General features: G+C 45.9%; 1 protein-coding gene across 1 annotated transcript in view; it reads right to left on the bottom strand.

Moving 5' to 3' along the window:
• Nucleotides 1–18,804, bottom strand: part of ncanb (neurocan b) — a 102,904-nt gene that overhangs the window by 60,450 nt on the left and 23,650 nt on the right. Inside the window, exons 2-6 of the mRNA XM_088622352.1 lie at nt 16,951–17,030; nt 7,157–7,528; nt 3,175–3,349; nt 1,988–2,115; nt 1,386–1,679 (exon numbers count right to left, since the gene is read on the bottom strand). Of these exons, the coding sequence (XP_088478478.1) occupies nt 1,386–1,679; nt 1,988–2,115; nt 3,175–3,349; nt 7,157–7,528; nt 16,951–17,030 (1,049 nt within the window). The remainder of the gene's footprint in view (nt 1–1,385; nt 1,680–1,987; nt 2,116–3,174; nt 3,350–7,156; nt 7,529–16,950; nt 17,031–18,804) is intronic.

Consider the following 18,804-nt stretch of genomic DNA (forward strand, 5'->3'; position numbering starts at 1 on the left):
GGGTACAGAAGAATATAACCAGGATTAGAATTTCATTTACACATTGATATATGCGTATATAAAACATTAACGCCCGCTTATGCATTCTTCAATGAATACTGCATAACATTCGTTTTCAGGAAAATGTGAGCTGTTTCTTTGCTTTCACCAAGACATAACAAAAGTGCTGGATATGCTTGTTTCCATTTCTATTTGTATTTATAAACAAACATATTTTGTAGTTTGAGATTTATTCAAAGGCTTATTACTAAGCATTTAAAACTCATGACAGTGGCTGCATCAGGGGATTTAAGGAAGCAAATGAAAAACACAATAATCTTTCTCTGAAGTCTATTACATTTCTCTAACACTCAGTAAAGCTAGACTCAATAATTTCATTCTGTACTACCAGTCCTCTACTTCATTATACAGATCCTAAAACCCCCAGAGTAAAAAGCTCCTGAAAAATAAACACAGTAAGTCAGGAATAAGTATTTGAGAAAATTAGATACCGAAGGGGCATTTAAGACAAACACCTTCTCAGGAGTACAAATCCAAACACCAGACAGAAAGATATATTATTTACCAGTGATAAACAAGTGGTTTGGGTATCTTTACATCAATGGCTTAAGCAATTGGAAGCAATGCTAATCTGGATGAATTAAGTAATAAGATGACTTAATTAAGTAACTGGGTGGCACAATGGTGCAGAGTGTTTTTTTCCTCGCAGCGCTGGGCCCCTGGGTTCAATTCCGGACCTGGGGTGCTGTCTGGGTGGAGTGTGCATGTTCCCCAAGTATTCACATGGGCTTCCTCCAGGTGCTCCGGTTTCCTGTCACAGTCTAAAGACATGCTGCTAGGTTAATTAGCTTCTAGGAAAACTGGCCCTGGTGTGAGTGTGAGTGTGTGCCTGTGTCTGTCTGCCCTGTGAGGGACTGGTGTTCTGTCCAGTGTGTATCCCGCCTTGTGCCCATTGCTTGCTGGGATAGCCACCAACCCCCACCAGACCCTGTACTGGATAAACATTTCCAGAACGTTTCATGAAAAGAATAGGGGTGTTACCCTGGCAACCAGGCCAAATTTCCCTCTGGCCTTTACCAGTCATGGCCTAATAACCCCCATCTCTGAACTGGCTTCATCACTCTGCTCTCCTGCTGAGTGGGGAGCTGGTGTGTGGGGAGCGGACTGGAGCATCATCCAGGTGGGGCTGCACATTGGTGTTGATAGTGGGATTCCCCATTACCTGTAAACCACTTTGAGTGGAGTGGAGTGGAGTAAAGCGCTATAGAGGTGATGGTGATGGTGATGGTGATGGTGATGGTGATGGTGATAAAGCAGTTAGGAAACGGATGGATGGGATAAAGTGACTCGGAGCTCTGAGCCGGGAAGGGAAGGAAAGAGAGTACCACTGTAGCAGTAGGCGTCGAAGAGCGAGGTGGTGTCAGGGAAGCCAGTGCGATTGGGGTTCTGGTAGACAGTCCTCACGCCGGGCTCGTCCCCGCCGCAGTTCCGCCGGGGGTGGTTGATGGGGTAGCGCACGCTGCCGTCCGCCAGCCAGCCGGGGTCGCAGCGGTCCAGCCCGTCCTGCCAGGCCAGGTAGAGCTGCCCCACGGTGGCCAGCTGCATGCCCAGAGAGTGGCAGTGTGTGGAGGCCGTGGCCAGGCTGAGCTTCTCCGGCACCGCGGTGTGGAAAACCTCCCCTGCTCAGAGAGAGAGAGCGATAGGCTCATCGTGGTCCAAAAGCCATGAAGGTGAGGCACAACGTTTCGGAACCTGGCGAAAATAGCGAACCCATGGGATCATATGGTGAAACAGTTAAAGTATAGTGTAGGTATGAAAAAAATGTATTAAACTGCAAAAAGACCTTATAATTTTTCCATGGAGACCTTAGGAAAGCTCACATTTGCCTGTCCTTACAACTGTTACTTGAAGCAGAACCTTTCCTCCTCTTCTGACGTCACCCAAGGCTTTGAAGGTCCATGTGTCAAGCATTGTAGGAAGAGCCTACCTTTCATCTGCCTTGAAAAACAGTAGACATCATACAGCTCAGCGGGGTCCCTGTCGCCATAGTTCCTGACTCCAGGTTGGTCCTCTCGATCTCCATAGCAACCTGGCCTGGGGGACCTGATTGGATACCTGCAGAGACGATACAACCAATGAAAACACACTTACACCTACTGTACATCACAGGTTTCACAACATGGGGAAAACTGACGAGACCTGACATATAGCACCTCCTGCAGTCCAGAGTCCCATCACCGTGGAGGGGCACTAGTTTAAAAACAACTCTGGTCAAGAGGGAGGAGCGCCACCTACTGGTCCACAAACACCACTTATAGCAGCAACCTGGGTTTTCGTGCAAGGGCTTTCTACAACTGACTAGGCCCAGCTCTGCCTAGGCTACAAGGTGGTAACCCTCTGCAGGGTTAAATGGTGGACACGAGAAAATTCACCATGCATGTGAAGCACAGAAATATTCACCTCTCCAGTAATATTTAATCCCTAATGAACCCCATCGTCTCAAGCTGCCTAACACGTTAGCCCTCCTCCTCCTGTGTTGAACTATTCCCATTGAAATACTTTTAAAACCTATTCCCCAAATTCCCCAACATCTGATGTCTCTATTTCTGTGATCTAATTACAGTTTTTTTTATTCCACCACTAAGTGTGTAGCCACGTTGCTATAGAAACCGTACAATTAAAGTCAGCGCAGGCAGCAAATCACCACGGTTATCTGCGATAACTGGTAATCTGACTGTTCTGGCCTGGGGAAGATCTGAGGAACGCAGTCACTTAACCAGGGCTAAAAGCCCATGAACTGCTTTGAAGTCATTTCAGCACAATTACTAAGCCAACAGGAAGAGATCTACTTGAGGCAGGGGGTTCTCTTAATCATCCATTCATTTGCACTATCACTGGATCGTGGCTGGTGCTGCAAATGTATCTTCTGCATGGTCACTTGCTTCATGCACAACCTCGAATTTGTATAAGCTGATGTGTTTGTGCCTGCTCTGTTTCGTGCTTGGTGCTTTATCGCCTTGATGAGACTACTTATGTTATATACCTCTCCAAGCACAAGAAGAGAGCATGGATTATCACAGATTACATCAGCATGGCCACCCAGTTCCTGAGACTCTTTAGCTCTCTTGACAGAAACCCAGCAGGCTCCATGCCTGATAAGCGCACACGCCTTGCCTGACAGTCTGGTCCGAGAGCCAGCCCGCATCACAGTTGTCGTAGCCGTCGTCAAAGGTGGCCTGGAGCTGGGACGGCGTGGCGATCGCAGCTGAGTTCTCCAGGCACACCCGCTGGGCGTCTCGGAAGGACAGGGCATACCGGTCACTGGGCGCCCGGTAATGAAATACCACACCTGAAGAGCAGGGGAAACGCACAGACAGGAACCGGCTCAGCACAGAAAGAGACAAATCCAACTTTACCAGGCCGGTTGGGAACATTTCAAAACCATATGGGAATCTCCAGGCCTGTTAAGTTAAAATTTATTCTATAATTCTATTAATTTCACCTTCCGAATGCATTCCCTGAACAAGAAACAGCGAAGGCATTAGCAGGAGAAATTGCACAGACATGCACTTGGATGCAGTTACTGTATGTACTTCTTCAAAGCATTAAGTAAGCACTACTGATAAATTATGCAGCAAATATTGTATCTGGGAGGAATACGTTTCAAGCAATCCCATTGATTTGATATATACATTTTATGGCTGTTTAATAGCACTGCAGACAAACAGCAAGTTATTTGCTAGGAGAACAGGTTACTTTAAAATATATTTAACCTGCTCTTCCCAAAACAGCTTCTTCGAAGTGTTGAATTTGTTTCTTACTGACAGATTTTATATGAGAATTTCAGCGGAGCCGCTGTTTGCATTTCTATCATTTGTTGCAGATATGTCTTTATAGAACAGGGATGCCCAATCCTGTCTAAAAGGTTTTCATTCCATCTCAGCTCTCAAAGGGCTAAAACTGGCTTAACTGAACTTGTTTAACATCTTTTCTGGGCTCTTCAGGTGCTGCTCCTGTAAAGAGACCTTGAAAACCTGAAAAACACCGGCCTTCCAGGATCAGGCCCGGGGAGCCCGCGGACACACCAGGGGCCCGGGGAGCCCGCCGACACACCAGGGGCCCGGGGAGCCCGCCGACACACCAGGGGCCCGGGGAGCCCGCCGACACATCAGGGGCCCGGGGAGCCCGTGGACACACCAGCTGTCCAGGACCAGGACTGGATACCCATGTTGCAAACTCAATAGATACTCTGCAAGGCCAGATTTGCCAGGCTTGGAAACCGTGGACGGCCTGCCAGGCAGTGACGGACTGAGAACACAAGCTATGAGAACACAGACACATTCCTGCGATCCCCCTCCAGCCACACATGGGCTTAGCTCCAGTGATGGAGAAAGATTCTCCACGGTGCAGGAATTCTGCCTCCGCCAGTCTAACGCTAGTGAGCTACTACACTAAAGAGGGAGCTGGCTGTATATGGCCAGGATACCAGCACCATGCTCTTTCAGGCACGGGGCTTTCTAAAAAGCCTTGGGGGCCAGAGCGAGGAGCTCGTCGGTGGAGCCGTGCTGTAATGACTTCACACGACGAGCTCGTACACGGCCCCCTCCGTTTCTCAACGGATCCGACACATGGGGAGCGCTGCACCATCCACACAGGCCACTACGAAACCACGGCACTGGCTGGGCCGCCGTTCCGCTCAGGAGGGCTCTCCGCACTGCGAAGTGATGGCTCGTGCGGAAGAAACCAAATGGGGGGGAGGAGGGGTGGCTGGGGCTTCAAAAGCGGAAATCCAGCTCCTCCCTTAGCAGTGATGGGAGCCTTCCCACCGATCCGACCCCCCTCCTCCCATTTCTCAAAGGAGACCCGCTCTCCAGGGACACAACAGCATGAGAACAAGGTGAAAGGGAGCCTTTCCAGATCACTGCAGGGAAATCCTTCAGACTAAGGGCCAATTTCAGCAATCACCCCCCATGCTAGCCGAGGAAAACGAGATCCACTTCATGTTCCATTTCTTTGTGTTGATCTGTGCTGCATCGCGGCCTGCGACTATTTAGCTAGCCGCCACGTCCTCCCTTCCTCCCTCTCTCTGTTCTTTCTCTGGCTCGAAAAGGCGGGGTACTGTGCCAAGCGGTCAACCGCGGCTTCTTTGCATTGTCACAGGACAGAATCAATTCCACATTCTCACCTACGGGCACTCCTCCCATCCTCAAACAGAAAGGCCATCACTCGGAAGGTGGAGGGGACAGCTCGCTCTGTCAAGAGCACTCCACGTGAAAGGGAATGGTCCTGCGTTTTCAGACAACATCCGGTCTCACACTCAATTTATCCTCTTTATTACAACCTGACAGCCAGTTTACTAGATGAATTCATTGACTAGTAAACGGAACGAACCTTTAATTTTGAGTTTGAGATACACTGTATAGCATTTTTGATCTTTTGCAGCTGATTATTCAAAACATTCACTTCATTAAAGCTACAGTTATTTATAAAACACTTCAGAGCTTAGTTAGAAGTATTACAATTACACAGTTAATTCAATAATTAGACTATGTAACTGAGAGCTCTGGAGGACCAGAAACAAGATTAGAATTTGAGAACCCTTCCCTAGGAGAAGAATATAAAAACTGATAAAACCAAATGGCAGGAAAAGAAGAGGAGAGGAGGGTTCATCTTTTTTATTTCTTGTTTTTTTTAAAATATTTTCATTGTCCTGCTGCAAGAGTGCACTGTGACTTTAACAAATACCTTTCAAAACCCCAGGTACATTTATAGATGTTTTTTTTTACCTTCACTGTGCTCAACCAACCTTTTTATTTTTCGGGCCACAGCTGTCAAAGATAACTGATCCCTAGACACTAATTGGAGAGACACAGACAATTGACCACGGTATAGGAGAGTAAAAAAGGTTAGCTGAAGCTCCATATCCTCTCATTTTAACTCGCAGTAGAATACAAAAGCTCACTGGTGCCCAAATTATCACCTCAAATCCCAACAAATGAATATGATATTGATATAATCCTTTTCCATCAATAGCAGTTAATTAATTCATTAGCAACACACAATATTAATATTGAAAGTGGCGCGCTGTGCAACGTTCCGTGACTCCCAATTAAGACCAAGCCCTAGAGATCATTTGTCGAGGAATGGGTAATAGGTTTTTCTCAGCGAGGATTTTTATGGCATGTCAATCGATTTGCCTGCATTTCCAGTGGGAAGCCGGCTCTCCTGTGGAATCGGCGTGAGGTTTCGGGATCCACGCTTGCATGGATGCAGCGCCACAGCAGGAGCTGTGGGGCGCAGTAGCTCTCCCCAGGCGAGCACGCTGCTGTCCAGGACTGCATAAAGCAGACCTTCGACACAAATAATGCAGAATGGAAAGAAAAGCATTCCTGCACCCCCTGATGTGCAGCTCTCACTTTCTTACAGAAGACGCTAGTCTTCAGACCTTGGATTGAATACTAAACAAATATGCGAAACCCCTGACATTAACTACTGGAGCAATAAATCACCATTAGCAAAGCATGGAATGTTTTCCTTCTGATTCTTTGTTTGCAGCCTTCTCCAACGCCCCTGGTTTCTGTGTGATCAAGGGTGGTGGTGGGGGACGGGGGACGGACAGGGGCTTCTGTTTGTTCCTGTGATTTGTGCTTGAGGTCTAATTTGTATAGTCTGCTTAAGGAAATGGAATATACTTAAAGAGTAAACCAGAGATAAAGAGGAAGGTGTCAAGAGCTTCATCCTGCAAAAGAAAAGGAATCTCAGAAAGAACATTTCTGTTGTATTAAAGGGACTAGGAGAACACATACTACCCTGCTGCTTTGTATTACCATACAAACAAAAGCTGTCACTCAGAATCCCCTTGCGTAGCAGGGATTGTGTATTTAGATTAGTCAGAGAATGGAACAGCCCAAATTCACTGTCATGTTCCATAATGAAGAGATACCCTAGAAATCGGATGGTGACCGTGAAGGATATTAAAGCTCACACTTGAGTTACTGGGTGATGTTGGCCTGACACAGGGGGGATGCACTCAGGGGAAGAGAAGAATATGGAAATGACACAAGTGGCGATCCATGTGTTCTGGCCAACAATGGCTGGGAGCCGCTCTCACTGTCCTCGCCCTTCACAGCCACCCCAGCGGGCGTAGTGCACTTACCGGTGACCTCGAGGGGCACGGTGTCCTGCTCGTCGTCGATGCCCACCACCACCTCGCAGCGGTACAGCCCGGAGTCACTGGAGCGCAGGCCGGTCAGCGCCAGCGTGGCGTTGTAGCGGTTGTCGGGGTACCCGGGGAGGGTGACGCGGCCCTGGAAGTCCTTCTTGACCTTGATGACGTTGTCCTTGGCCACCAGGACGGACTGCTCCCGCCCGCTGAGCATCTTGGTCCACTTGATGCGCGGGGGCTCGTGGGAGGGGCTGGGGCGCAGGGTGAAGACGCAGGGCAGGAAGGCGACGCCGGCCAGCTCCTCCCGCACCATGCGGTGAGTCACCTTCCTCATGTTGACCAGCTTGTCGCCTGCAGCCAGTCCTGCAGGGGGCGCAAGAGACACAGGGGTTGACATCTGCCACCACTCTAGACCAACATCCAGCTGCCCAGTAATAACACAACAAGCGACCTCGCATCGCCTGATGCTCAGACACCCTGACTCTGATGCTCAGGGTGCTGACTCAGGAAGTCCTACAGAGAGCGCAGACACTTATTTTTTCCTTTTTAAAAAAAAATAAATGAAACCGCTGTCACAAATCCAAAAAAATCACAGGTCCATCCTAAACAGGAATACTCTTTTGTGTATTCTTATTTTACATAATTAATATCACCTTAATTAGTTCACTGTTAATATTATTTCCAAGGTCTTTAATCAGAGACAAAACGATAAGGATTCTTACATTACCTGTAGGGCTCTGGCTTTTAAAGATCAAAGCATTTTTGATCTGAAATATCCTGGATTATCTTTATTAGCTGTTATTGATGTTTCTAAATCACAAGACCGTGGTCACAGGTACATGATTTCAGACAAGGTGAATTGACGTGTCAGTCATGTTGAGGGGTGAGACATCGAGGTGAAACTTGTGATGGTTCTCTGCTTGAACACCCACAGATGCGCTCTTTAGGTAACTCATCATGACTCAAATCGTCAGGTTGAACTCCACATTTGTGTGAATGTGTCAAGAACTTTAGACACCAGGAGATAGAAGGTACACATAGCAGTGCAGTGATCAACACCTTTACTATACAGTGAACAGCATGGATGTATCTCCTATGTCACATCCAGCTCCTTTTCATGCAGACTTGGAGATCAGTTCCTTCTTTTCTTTGTACAAACAAGTTACAGATCCTCACACACTTCCTTAGCAGTGTCAACTAATCTGAGACTTCCCTGGAATCAACAGACTGTGCCAAGGTTTCAGAGTTGATGCACAGCAGCGCTTGCCGAACTGCTGAAGGATGTCTTGATCTCTCAGGCAGCTAACAAGTCTCCATGGACCCCCCCCACACCCCAGTGTTTTTGCTTCACAGAACTTCCTGTTAGTTTAATTGGAGGGTGTCTGGGCAAAACTCCCTGCTCATCAGGAATTCAGGAAGCACAGAGTAATTTCCAGAGTGCCCCTCCGCTGTCGGTACACACCTGAGATAGCATCTCATTCTCAGGCAGCTTGACAACTTCAAAGCAAAAACGTGATGCAGGTGTATTAAGAGGTGGTGTCACCACAGACTGTGCGGCAAGTTCCCCTGATCCATCTCTTATTAATCACAATGAGCACAGAGATCTGGTGAAGATAAAAGTGTGATCAAAATCAAGTGCACTTAAAAACCTCTTTTTTACATGCTGAGGATGAAATTTCATTTCAAGCTAATTTTAGCATAGTAATATCCAAGAGCAGTGACATTTAGCTGAAAAGTGAATATAAATATATAATGTATTGATTTATTTTTCATTATGTACACTTTTGCTACACCTACAGCCAATTCTGGTATTTTGCTTGTAGAAGAGTTTAATTTGACAAATGGCAGAAACTTTGGGTAGTCGCAGAAACTGTGTCCCCAGCACTTCAGTTTATCGACTCTCCAAATTGATTAACTTGCTGCTGTTTCAGGAATAATGCAGCCATTACGTTGGGCGCAACTGTTTCCACTACGCCTCGCAATTGAACCTGCCTTTCCACAGGCAATAGGGAATTGGTGCTCGTGCCCTGGCTTTTTTTTTGTGGTTTGTTTGAAATTCAAGCTAGGCAGTGCTGCATTAACATCAGATTTCATTCAGCCTTCAATCTCCCGGTGCAATTCAATCACAGCTCCACTGCCTCACTCCTGATCCCAGCCACATTTGGCCCAGTACAGAGGAGAGGGGTTTCTGCAGCTACCTGAAGATGTTGTGGCTCCCTCTGGGGAATGGAGATTGCAGTCTGCATGCAAACTGTCATTTATCATTTCTGCTACAGAAAATATATAGGGTATATATATTAAGCGACATACATGAACTAAGTTCTTTTTCTGTATTAACATTTCACGTTTGCAAGTGCACTTCAATGCATGACAGGCAAGACCTTTTTAAGCACACAATGTTCAGTGTAATTGTTAGCTATTATAAAACCAAGAGCAGAAAAAAGAGTCATAAAAATGGACATTGTTTTAAGTCGAACACTTAGTTATTATCACTGAAACATGCACCTTTTCTCATCGCCCTACCACATGTGGGCACAGTAGAGATCATGACTGATCCCACTGCCACACAACAGCCCTCACTGGCTTGCTTCCCACCTCCAGCCCTTCACCAGGCTGTAAAATTGCCTCTAGTGAAAGTCATGCCTTTGGCAAAAAACAAATCAATACAGAGCAACGTTTTGTGAAATGACTGCTGCACCCTTAAGCCAAGCAAGCAGATACAGAGGAACATGAAGAATCTGTGTGCATTTCAAGACAGGGGAAACACACTGAAATGTTTTTAAGTTTTCATGATTTTGGCATACTGCATTTGTGAGAGTGTGTTCTGCATATGTATAATCCATTAGGATTATTGTTCTTGTTCTACCCTTTAACTCCTGTTTCAGCAATGCTGAATGAACCCACAAGTCTCTCTTGCTGACCACGTCCTGAGGGCTCGAGATTTCCAGTCCCAGCTTTCTGAACAGGGCAGTCAAGGAACTCTTCCTTTTCTGGGACGATGCAACTTGAACCTGACTCGTCTGGGGCTTCAAGCGGGATGGTGACAAAATTAGAGCACACTCAACCACCTTCAGCCCTTGTTGTTGGTAGAATTGAGATTTAGAAGGGATTCAAAAGTCACTGAAAGAATTCTACACCCATCCCTTTTCAGACGGTCCTTTTTCCGAGACGGTTTATTCTGCACAAGTTTTAACGCAGAGACGGAGCTTTTTTCCTTTTAAATGCATTCCATCTCTTATTCTTGCAGTTCTGAAACTCCATTAAAGAAGTATCATAAGTCCAAACCCTAACCTCGAGCAGGGTGAAAACACTTTACTTTGAAACCGAACACATTACGAAGCAATACAATATTTACCACACCGGGCCTGCTTGAGTGCCGCAAATAGATGTGCAATTTCATTCGGCAGCGTATTACTTTTTTTTTACAAAAGCACTATAGGTAATGTACCTTATTATCCAGCACAGTACTTAATAAAAATTGATAGCTCTTACAAGCTGTGCTCTGTTGATAGCATCTTCCATTTTTCAGGGCCAGGAATGGCACCCAGAAACTCAGAACCAAGTGGAGCAAGTGCAGATTGCCTTTGGAACAGGGGTAGATTGGAGTGAATGAGCTTCCAGATCAGGCAGCATGAAAGCCAGGACAGGGAACCGATCAGTTGTCACAGAGCCCTCGCTGAGAACAGACACCCGAAAGCCCTCACACTGCGAGGGGCGGAGCCTTGCAAACATATGTGGTGTTTTTGTTTTCCCAAGTTCCATCGGGGTGAATCATAAAACGGAAACCACACAGAGAGAGAGAGAGATCTAGGCAAAGCCAAATACAGGAAAGCTGGCCAAGCCAGAAATCTGCTTTGGTTTTAGTGTTCAAAATGAACACGTTTCATATTCTACCTTTCGCAAGCTCTGAGCTCAACAGAGAACTTTTTTTAAGTATTACTATCATCCTTGCGCTTATTCATACAGTGCATTGCAGGCTTAGAATCAGGCTTTGCTGCCTTTTGCTCGCTATGTAATACCATGCTGATATGAGAAGCAGGGCTGCTCTCCAACTACAATTTCATGATTTCTCTGGTACTCAACCTGAGTGGGTTTCGCCAGTCCATAGCTGTAACACGCATGGCAAACAGCAGATTAAGAAACCGTCAACCTGAGATGCCTTTTTTCATCCAACTAGAACAGATGTGAAACGAATTAATCAGTGATAAAGACATGCATCACTAGTTTCCCCAGTCCCCGGTCAGCTTTGCTACAGTACGGTTGTTTTGCGTGTTTTCACTCTCCCCTATTCAATCTCTGACGCTAAATCAAAAGGAATCAATTGAAGATACTTTTTTAACCAGATTATATTTTAAGGGGGGCGGGGAAGAGGGGGGAAAAAATGGCTTTATTCCCACATGGTAAAATAATGAATGTAAGCAGCAAAGGCTCTCAGCAGTAGAAATTGCAAATCTGCATTTAGATGGAAATGTTTTTACAAGCATAACCCTCAAGAGACCCTCGCTTTGTTTGAAAATCCACCCGCCTTTTTTTTTCCCCTAAATGAGACGCAATCAGACAGTCTTGCAAAAAAAAAAAACAAGACTTTGCAGGGCAAACACTGGGCATATGAGAGAGAGAGCTCATTTCTACAAGGGGGCGGGGGGTGGGGTCGTCTTACATGATTGCCAATTTTTCTGCATTTCAAAGAACCCCTCTTTTGTTCTGAGGTTTTCATTATTCACTCCCATCGGAAGTCTTTATCTCCGCATAGTGGCGATGAGTGGACACAGTAAAAAAAATACTAATAATTAATTACCATGATAGAGCACATTTGCCAGTCATTTTCCACCTGCTCTTCTGCCTGCTTCTACCTGTAATGAATTTATCATTGACAGAAGTCCTCACCCTTACCCTTGACTACTGGTTCAATGCAAAATGCCCCATCAATCCCCACCAAACAGAACTTGCACCAGAGTTCTGTTTCCGAGTTATAGGACTGGCGTGAAACACAAAGCAAAACGGCTTTGAGCCGGGACAGGGAATAAAGCCGTGCACAACAGTGAATGGAGGGACCTGAAGGGAGTCTTTTATTGTGCAAATCCAGCCCCAGAATCCACTTGCATCAATTGAAAATGGACAATCGCCCGATTGAGAATGTTTTTTAATTGAGTAGGGTTTTATGGTTTATTAAGAGTGTGTACTCATTGTAAGACATCTATTGTGGAGTAAAGTTTGATTAAAAAGAAACACAAAGCAGTAAGGAGTCATTTGAAATAAGACAGGTTTGTCAGACAGTAAGGGACCAAAGAAGAGTCTACAGTTTACTGGTACCTTGTGTAAGAAGGAAGGAAGGTGATTGGTACAGTTATATCTACACCTTCCAACACAAGACCAAGTTCTCCCAGGCACATCCTCCATCGTAACGTATCCTTCACTTGAAGGACGCCATATCCATCATCCAACTTTTTTGCTTAAACGTTTCTGCAAGCATGTCCTCACAAAGCGAAAATTTCAGCAGCATCAGATCCACAAGAGGCAAAAACGTCGTTTTCAGGGACGACCACACAGGTGTCTGATCACTGGGAGAGTGATCTTCCTAGGACAAGCTTTACGGGTGCATTTCTATAGTGCACACACGTGTGTGTGTGTGTGTGTGTGTGTGTGTGTGTGTGTGTTGGGGAGAGATGGGGGAAAGACTGCCAAGAGCACACTGGCTGTCCAAGGGACTCGGCGGTCTGGGCACTGGGGGGGGCCGTGTTTTGGTCAAGCAGCAACAAGCAGCTGTGAATGTTCCGGACTGGCCAATGGGGGTGTTTCCTCCATGTGACCAATATTCTTTTCACTGACGGACAAAAGAGGGAACTAAATAGCAAACCGTGCATTACGCGTGACACGTTTCACATACCCTGCACTTGCGTCGTGGGGTCTGGAGGGATGCATGTTGCATGCATCTGTGTCAGCTGTTCCAGGTTTTACAGTGGCTGCTGTAACAATGTCCATGAGCATAAAAGCACTGTTGAGATAGTTTCTGTATCTCATGCCCCTAAATAAAGTGCGTTTCCTAACTTGTAGCTGTAATTATTTCTCATCCTCTGCACACGGACGGTGGAACAACTAGGTTTTGTCGATGGTTTTGACACAGCAGATTCTGAGCCCAGCTGATGTCTCTAGCTAACTGGGATTTCCCAACTGGTGCTGCACTGCTGGGCACAGCTGGCTGAGGTCCAGGTGACTGGGATCAGCCAGGACGCTCAGGGCCCCCAGCTAAAAGGTCACCCCTGTGACGTCCAGGGCGCCGGCTTGCTCATGGCGACGTCACGGAGGACCGTGCCTCTCCTCCAGCGGGCACAGAGGGGCGGGCCAAGAGTCGGACGGCCCCACGGGCGGGCCGGAGTAGTCTGTCTGCGCTTCTTCATTCCCGCCGCGTGGGCGCGGGCGGGCCGAGCTGTGGAGATGCAGCTGGCGGGTCCTAAACTGGGCGGGCAAATTTCAAACGAAAACAAAATAACTTTGGTCTACGTCAAATTGAGAAAAAAAAGCGATCAGAGGGGGGGGGGGGGGGGGGGGCGATTAAAGTGCCCTGATAACAGCAATGCAGAGCAGTGCAGGTACAGAATGACCAAGCGCACTGCTGCACCCAATTAGAGCCAACCACCTGCCTGGGAGAGCTATGTACTGACCGGCACCTGAAAACAAAATGATTAGTAATAATAACCATGGCAACAGCAACACAATTGATGGTGGGGGGAGACCATTGTTATCAGAAAAATGGCAAACCATTCAACAGCTATCCATTTCATGGGCTCTCTATGGAAGATCTCTGCCAAGCATTCATATAGGTATTGATTTAAAGGCCTTATCACCACTCCCTAACACTTACAGTACACATAAGTGCCAGTTTCACTACAGCCATATGCTCCTCATTCTTGTTGCCTGGTGCTTTTCTGTGACAGCTGTAAGCGCACTACAGGAACAGTAAAATGCACTTGGCTGTATAATTGAAAAGCTATTTCTTGAACCCACGAAAATTAATCTTTCCTATTGACTCTCATGCTATGCCTTCAAATATTTTTAAATATGACATTTTAACGAGCTTATTATGGATGGGGCAGCCAGGCAATTCCTGGCGATTTCATTTAAATAAAGAGCAAAGTTTTTTTTTTCCCTTTTTTTTTGGCACCTGTCACATGCACAAAAAAACAAAACAAATGATCTGGGCTCATTTTCCCTGGTGGTTTTGCTTTATTTCGGCTGAAAGAGGCAGGGATTGCCCTGACTTCACGTAGATATTAAAAACAAATAGACGCTGCTGTATATGTGTCAAACTGGTTGCAGTATGCAGCGGTTTGTAATGACTTTCCCATGGTAGAGCTCTCTTGTATGAAATGCTCTCTGCAGGCTTTGTTTTGCGCTTGGCTCCTCTCATGAATGATGAATATTAATTATGACCCATGCCATGGATCTGACTGTGCCTGCATCTTCACATGTTTTAAATGCACACAGAAGGCACTGCTGTGACTAATTCGAATGCCATCTTGTCGTGATAAAATTATCCTCTGTGGCACAGGATTGCTGCTTGCTGTTGAATCCAACAGCGGAGGCCTAACAGCCAACAGATATGCAGAAACCGTGCAATGTATCAATTGAGAAAGTAAATGAAATGTGATATTTTCAAGCATACTGTAGACTGTAGCTGTCTTTGTGCAATATGGGCACTCTTAAAAGAGCTTTAAAGCTGTCATCAGAAACTCTCTCAATCTCAAGTATGATTTCCGTTAAAGCAGGCTGCACCTGTGGGCTTTTCTAACACTGCTGCAAGATCGGCCTGTGAGGGGAACCAGTTGAGGCTGCAAGCTTGTCGCTGTCTCTGGGTGACAGGACACAAACATCCCACAATGCTTCCCAAAGCACGGCTGTGCAATTCACTCCTTGTAAAGAAAATGGGGCACAATTACAGGCCGGTGGCCCTGGGTGCCTTTTTTGATGCGAGAATCTAATAATAATTAATAATAATTGCTTACACTTATATAGCGCTTTTCTGGACATTCCACTCAAAGCGCTTTACAGGTAATGGGGATCCCCTCCACCACCACCAATGTGCAGCATCCACCTGGATGATGCGACGGCAGCCATAGTGCGCCAGAACGCTCCCCACACACCAGCTCTCAGTGGGGAGGAGAGCAGAGTGATGTAGCCAATTCATAGAGGGGGATTATTAGGAGGCCATGATTGGGAAATTTGGCCAGGACACTGGGGTTACACCCCTACTCTTTTCGAGAAACGCCCTGGGATTTTTAATGACCACGGAGAGTCAGGACCTCAGTTTTACGTCTCATCCGAAGGACGGCACCTGTTTACAGTATAGTGTCCCCGTCACTATACTGGAGCATTAGGACCCACACAGACTGCAGGGTGAGCGCCCCCTGCTGGCCCCACTAACACCTCTTCCAGCAGCAACCTTAGTTTTTCCCAGGAGGTCTCCCATCCAGGTACTGACCAGGCTCACACCTGCTGAGCTTCAGTGAGTTACCAGTTGTTAGTTGCAGGGTGATATGGCTGCTGGCAATCTAAGGCAGGGGGTTACAAAACAGAACACCTCCCGCATGGATCCCCACTAGCTAAACTGTGCAACTCCTGTGACTGACACTGTGTGGAGACCAGTAACAAAGAAGATGACTTCAGCGTCAACCAGCGGAAATGTGACTCCTATTCAGGTCTTGATTCCAGGTTTGGCACAGCTTCATCTACAGCAGGACTGAGAGAGAGCAGTTGATCTCCCTCATTTGAAGATGGGAGAAAGACATCTGTTTGCTCTTCAGATGAAATATTTCAGGCTCTCCAATCTGCGAGTTCAATCAAAAGACCGTGTCACCATCTTCGGAAGTTTCAGCCCCATTGCCCTGAGACTGGAGCACTAGGAAAGCCCATTTGCTGGCTATCCACACACTGTTAGTTTACCGCTTGGATGTTAAAAAAATCAATATTTCTTAAGTGTTGAAGGAGCCTTGGAGATTAAAGAATTATCAATCTGTCCTTCCTTTTACAATTCCACACAAGAAATAATACTGGTCCAAACTTTCATACTAAAACTGAACAAAGATGAAAACAAAAGCAAAGATTTTCCATAGGACTTTTAAAGACTCTAAATAACCAGCAGTCGATTGGATTTGGGCTCAAACAGGCCTTTTTCCTGCTGGTTTGATTTCAATCGTGCGCCAGAGACAGGGCTGGGGGCTCTGCTGGACTGGGAATGTGTTAATCAGCTGCTCAACATTATTCATCACCCCTCTTAAAAATTCATCTCCCAAACAGCCGACAGATGAAGAAAGACGATCAAGCTCCTGCCAACAACCGCTCTTCGGATTGCTCTGCATCTCGAAGATCTGCATAAACAGCGTGGGTAATTGGCACGCCTGGCATGCAGAGCCAGGAGCCGCGAGGAGCCCAATTACTGGGCACTTTGCTCCGTTGCCACTCCGCGCTGGCAGGCTCTGCAGCGAACACTGTATTATATTAATCGCTCCCAGACACCAGGGTCTAATCAACTCATCTGTGCAACAGAAAGGCCTCCATCCAGACAGCGTTTAGTTAATATTAAGAGGACGGTGGTTGAGATCCAACATCAGACACCATGAAAGCCTATAAATGACTAAATGACAAATAAAATTTTTCCAATCAACTACATGGAAGAAACCAAGCACAGGCTTAATGTCCTGTTACAGTCTCGCCAAGCCTTAGGGGGCTGAGATTTCCGAGGCCCTGAGGAAGGCTGTTCTTTTCCATGTGGGATAGTAGGGACTCACCAGGTTCCAGGCTTTGCAAGAGGAAAATAGAGACCAGTGCCCGCAGCCCAGTGCCAGTTGCTGGATTCCCCATCCTTGACCTGGAAGAGATAAGGAAAGAGGATGTGACTACAGGAGCAGGACTGAGCAGGAGTTAGTTTTGGTTTTTACTTCTGAGAGCTTAGAGTTTGACCACGTTTGGTGTATCTAGAAAGTGTTGTGAATCAAATCCTTGAAAGCAGGCGATTTCACTGCAGTTGTTTGTTTGTTTGTTTGTTTCTGCTTGTGACACCTGCTGTATCTATGCAAACCAATCTCTATGAGTTCTGAAATATTCCTTTCATTTTTTTGATTAACCATTTCGGAGTTTTCGAAACCAGATTCTGCTTCACACACAAACAGCCAAGGTAAGCGACCACAGACAGCTGTTTGGCCCGATTCGTAGCCTCACCATCAACAAATTTCACCAGTCAGGGTGCAGCTATGTCAAACTGATTGGCCCTAATAATGACATAATCTGGGATTGCTTCTTTTGATTAAATATGCATGAGGTAGAATTAAAACCCCGTTTTAGAAGGGTCCTTTTCTAACAGGCTGAGACAGTCATAGCAATTACATTAGCATATTTCCCATAAGTGCTTTTTGGCTTTTCTGGACACCCTAACTCTGAAATGGCATCTGCTTAGCTCAGACTATCATATGAGGAAGAACAAGTATGAACCGAGGGTCTTTAGCTATGGGACAGTATGTGTGTGAAGTACATGAAGCATTCTCTTTACAAAACAGCTACTGAATTCCCAGCCAGGAGCTGCTTCTCTTGATCGACACCAAATACCTGTTTAAATAATAGATTTTCGTGGGTTTGAGACACTGCAGCTCGGGGCGAAATGTGAACCGCACTTAGAGAGATTAGGCACAGAGAGCCGGTCTCCATTACATTACACACACACACCTGCTCAATGGCAAAAGGACATGACAGAGAATGGTTGATTATCTAACCCTTACACACACACAGCCTTTTCCCCTATGGTTTAACAGAATATTAAAACAGAGAGGTTTGCTGTTCGTTATTCACCAGTGAGACTAGGACTCCTTAAGAAAAACTAAGTACTTTTTTCACCGAAGGAGTGTAGGAGAGATGTGGAGAAAGTTAAAAAAGCCAGGTTCTAGATACTAACAGCCTGCATCTCTTGCAAAGCACCCTGGAGAGATTCTCGGATCAGCAAGATACCAACAAACAAAGTTGGCCCAAATGCCTCAGCTCGTTGGTAGTCTTTCCTTAAACAGGTGTGTTTCACATGTGGAATACCTGGTCAATCAAAACTCAGTTAGGAACCAACAGCATTAAGGAAATGAGGTGATCTTTCACTTTAAAAATAAAATATTTAAATGTTTTCACCCAAACAAATAATGTGATCAGTTGTATTCATTCCATAGCACATCCCACAGTCACTTTTGTTTTTAAAGCAGCCTCTGGTTAGTTTACCATTTGGCCTGCTGCACAAAAACAGATTTTAGATCATGCAATCCAAGGCAGGAAGGCATGCTGTGATAGTTCTGAGTGCTTTTCACAATGCAGGCTTTTGTATGTTTCTGTACAATGAAATGATTGCAATAATAAATGCTAATTAAATCAGTGCCAAAGTGAGAGAGAAAAATCCTATACACCCAATAGAAGGCAACACTGCGCCTCTCCTAGCTCAAGCAGAACATGATTTTTATTGGGAAAAAATGTCCATCGAAATTTTCAGATTTAGTCAATATCCAAAATAGTATTTAATGCATCGTACATTGCAAGAAGCCATTATATAAGCAGTGTTGACTCTTAATTAAAGTGTTTTAACATCACATCATTCAATTCGGCATCATGGGGGA

Source organism: Lepisosteus platostomus, chromosome 27, assembly GCF_059453375.1.
Source record: "Lepisosteus platostomus isolate fLepPlt1 chromosome 27, fLepPlt1.hap1, whole genome shotgun sequence".
Lineage (NCBI taxonomy): Eukaryota > Metazoa > Chordata > Actinopteri > Semionotiformes > Lepisosteidae > Lepisosteus > Lepisosteus platostomus.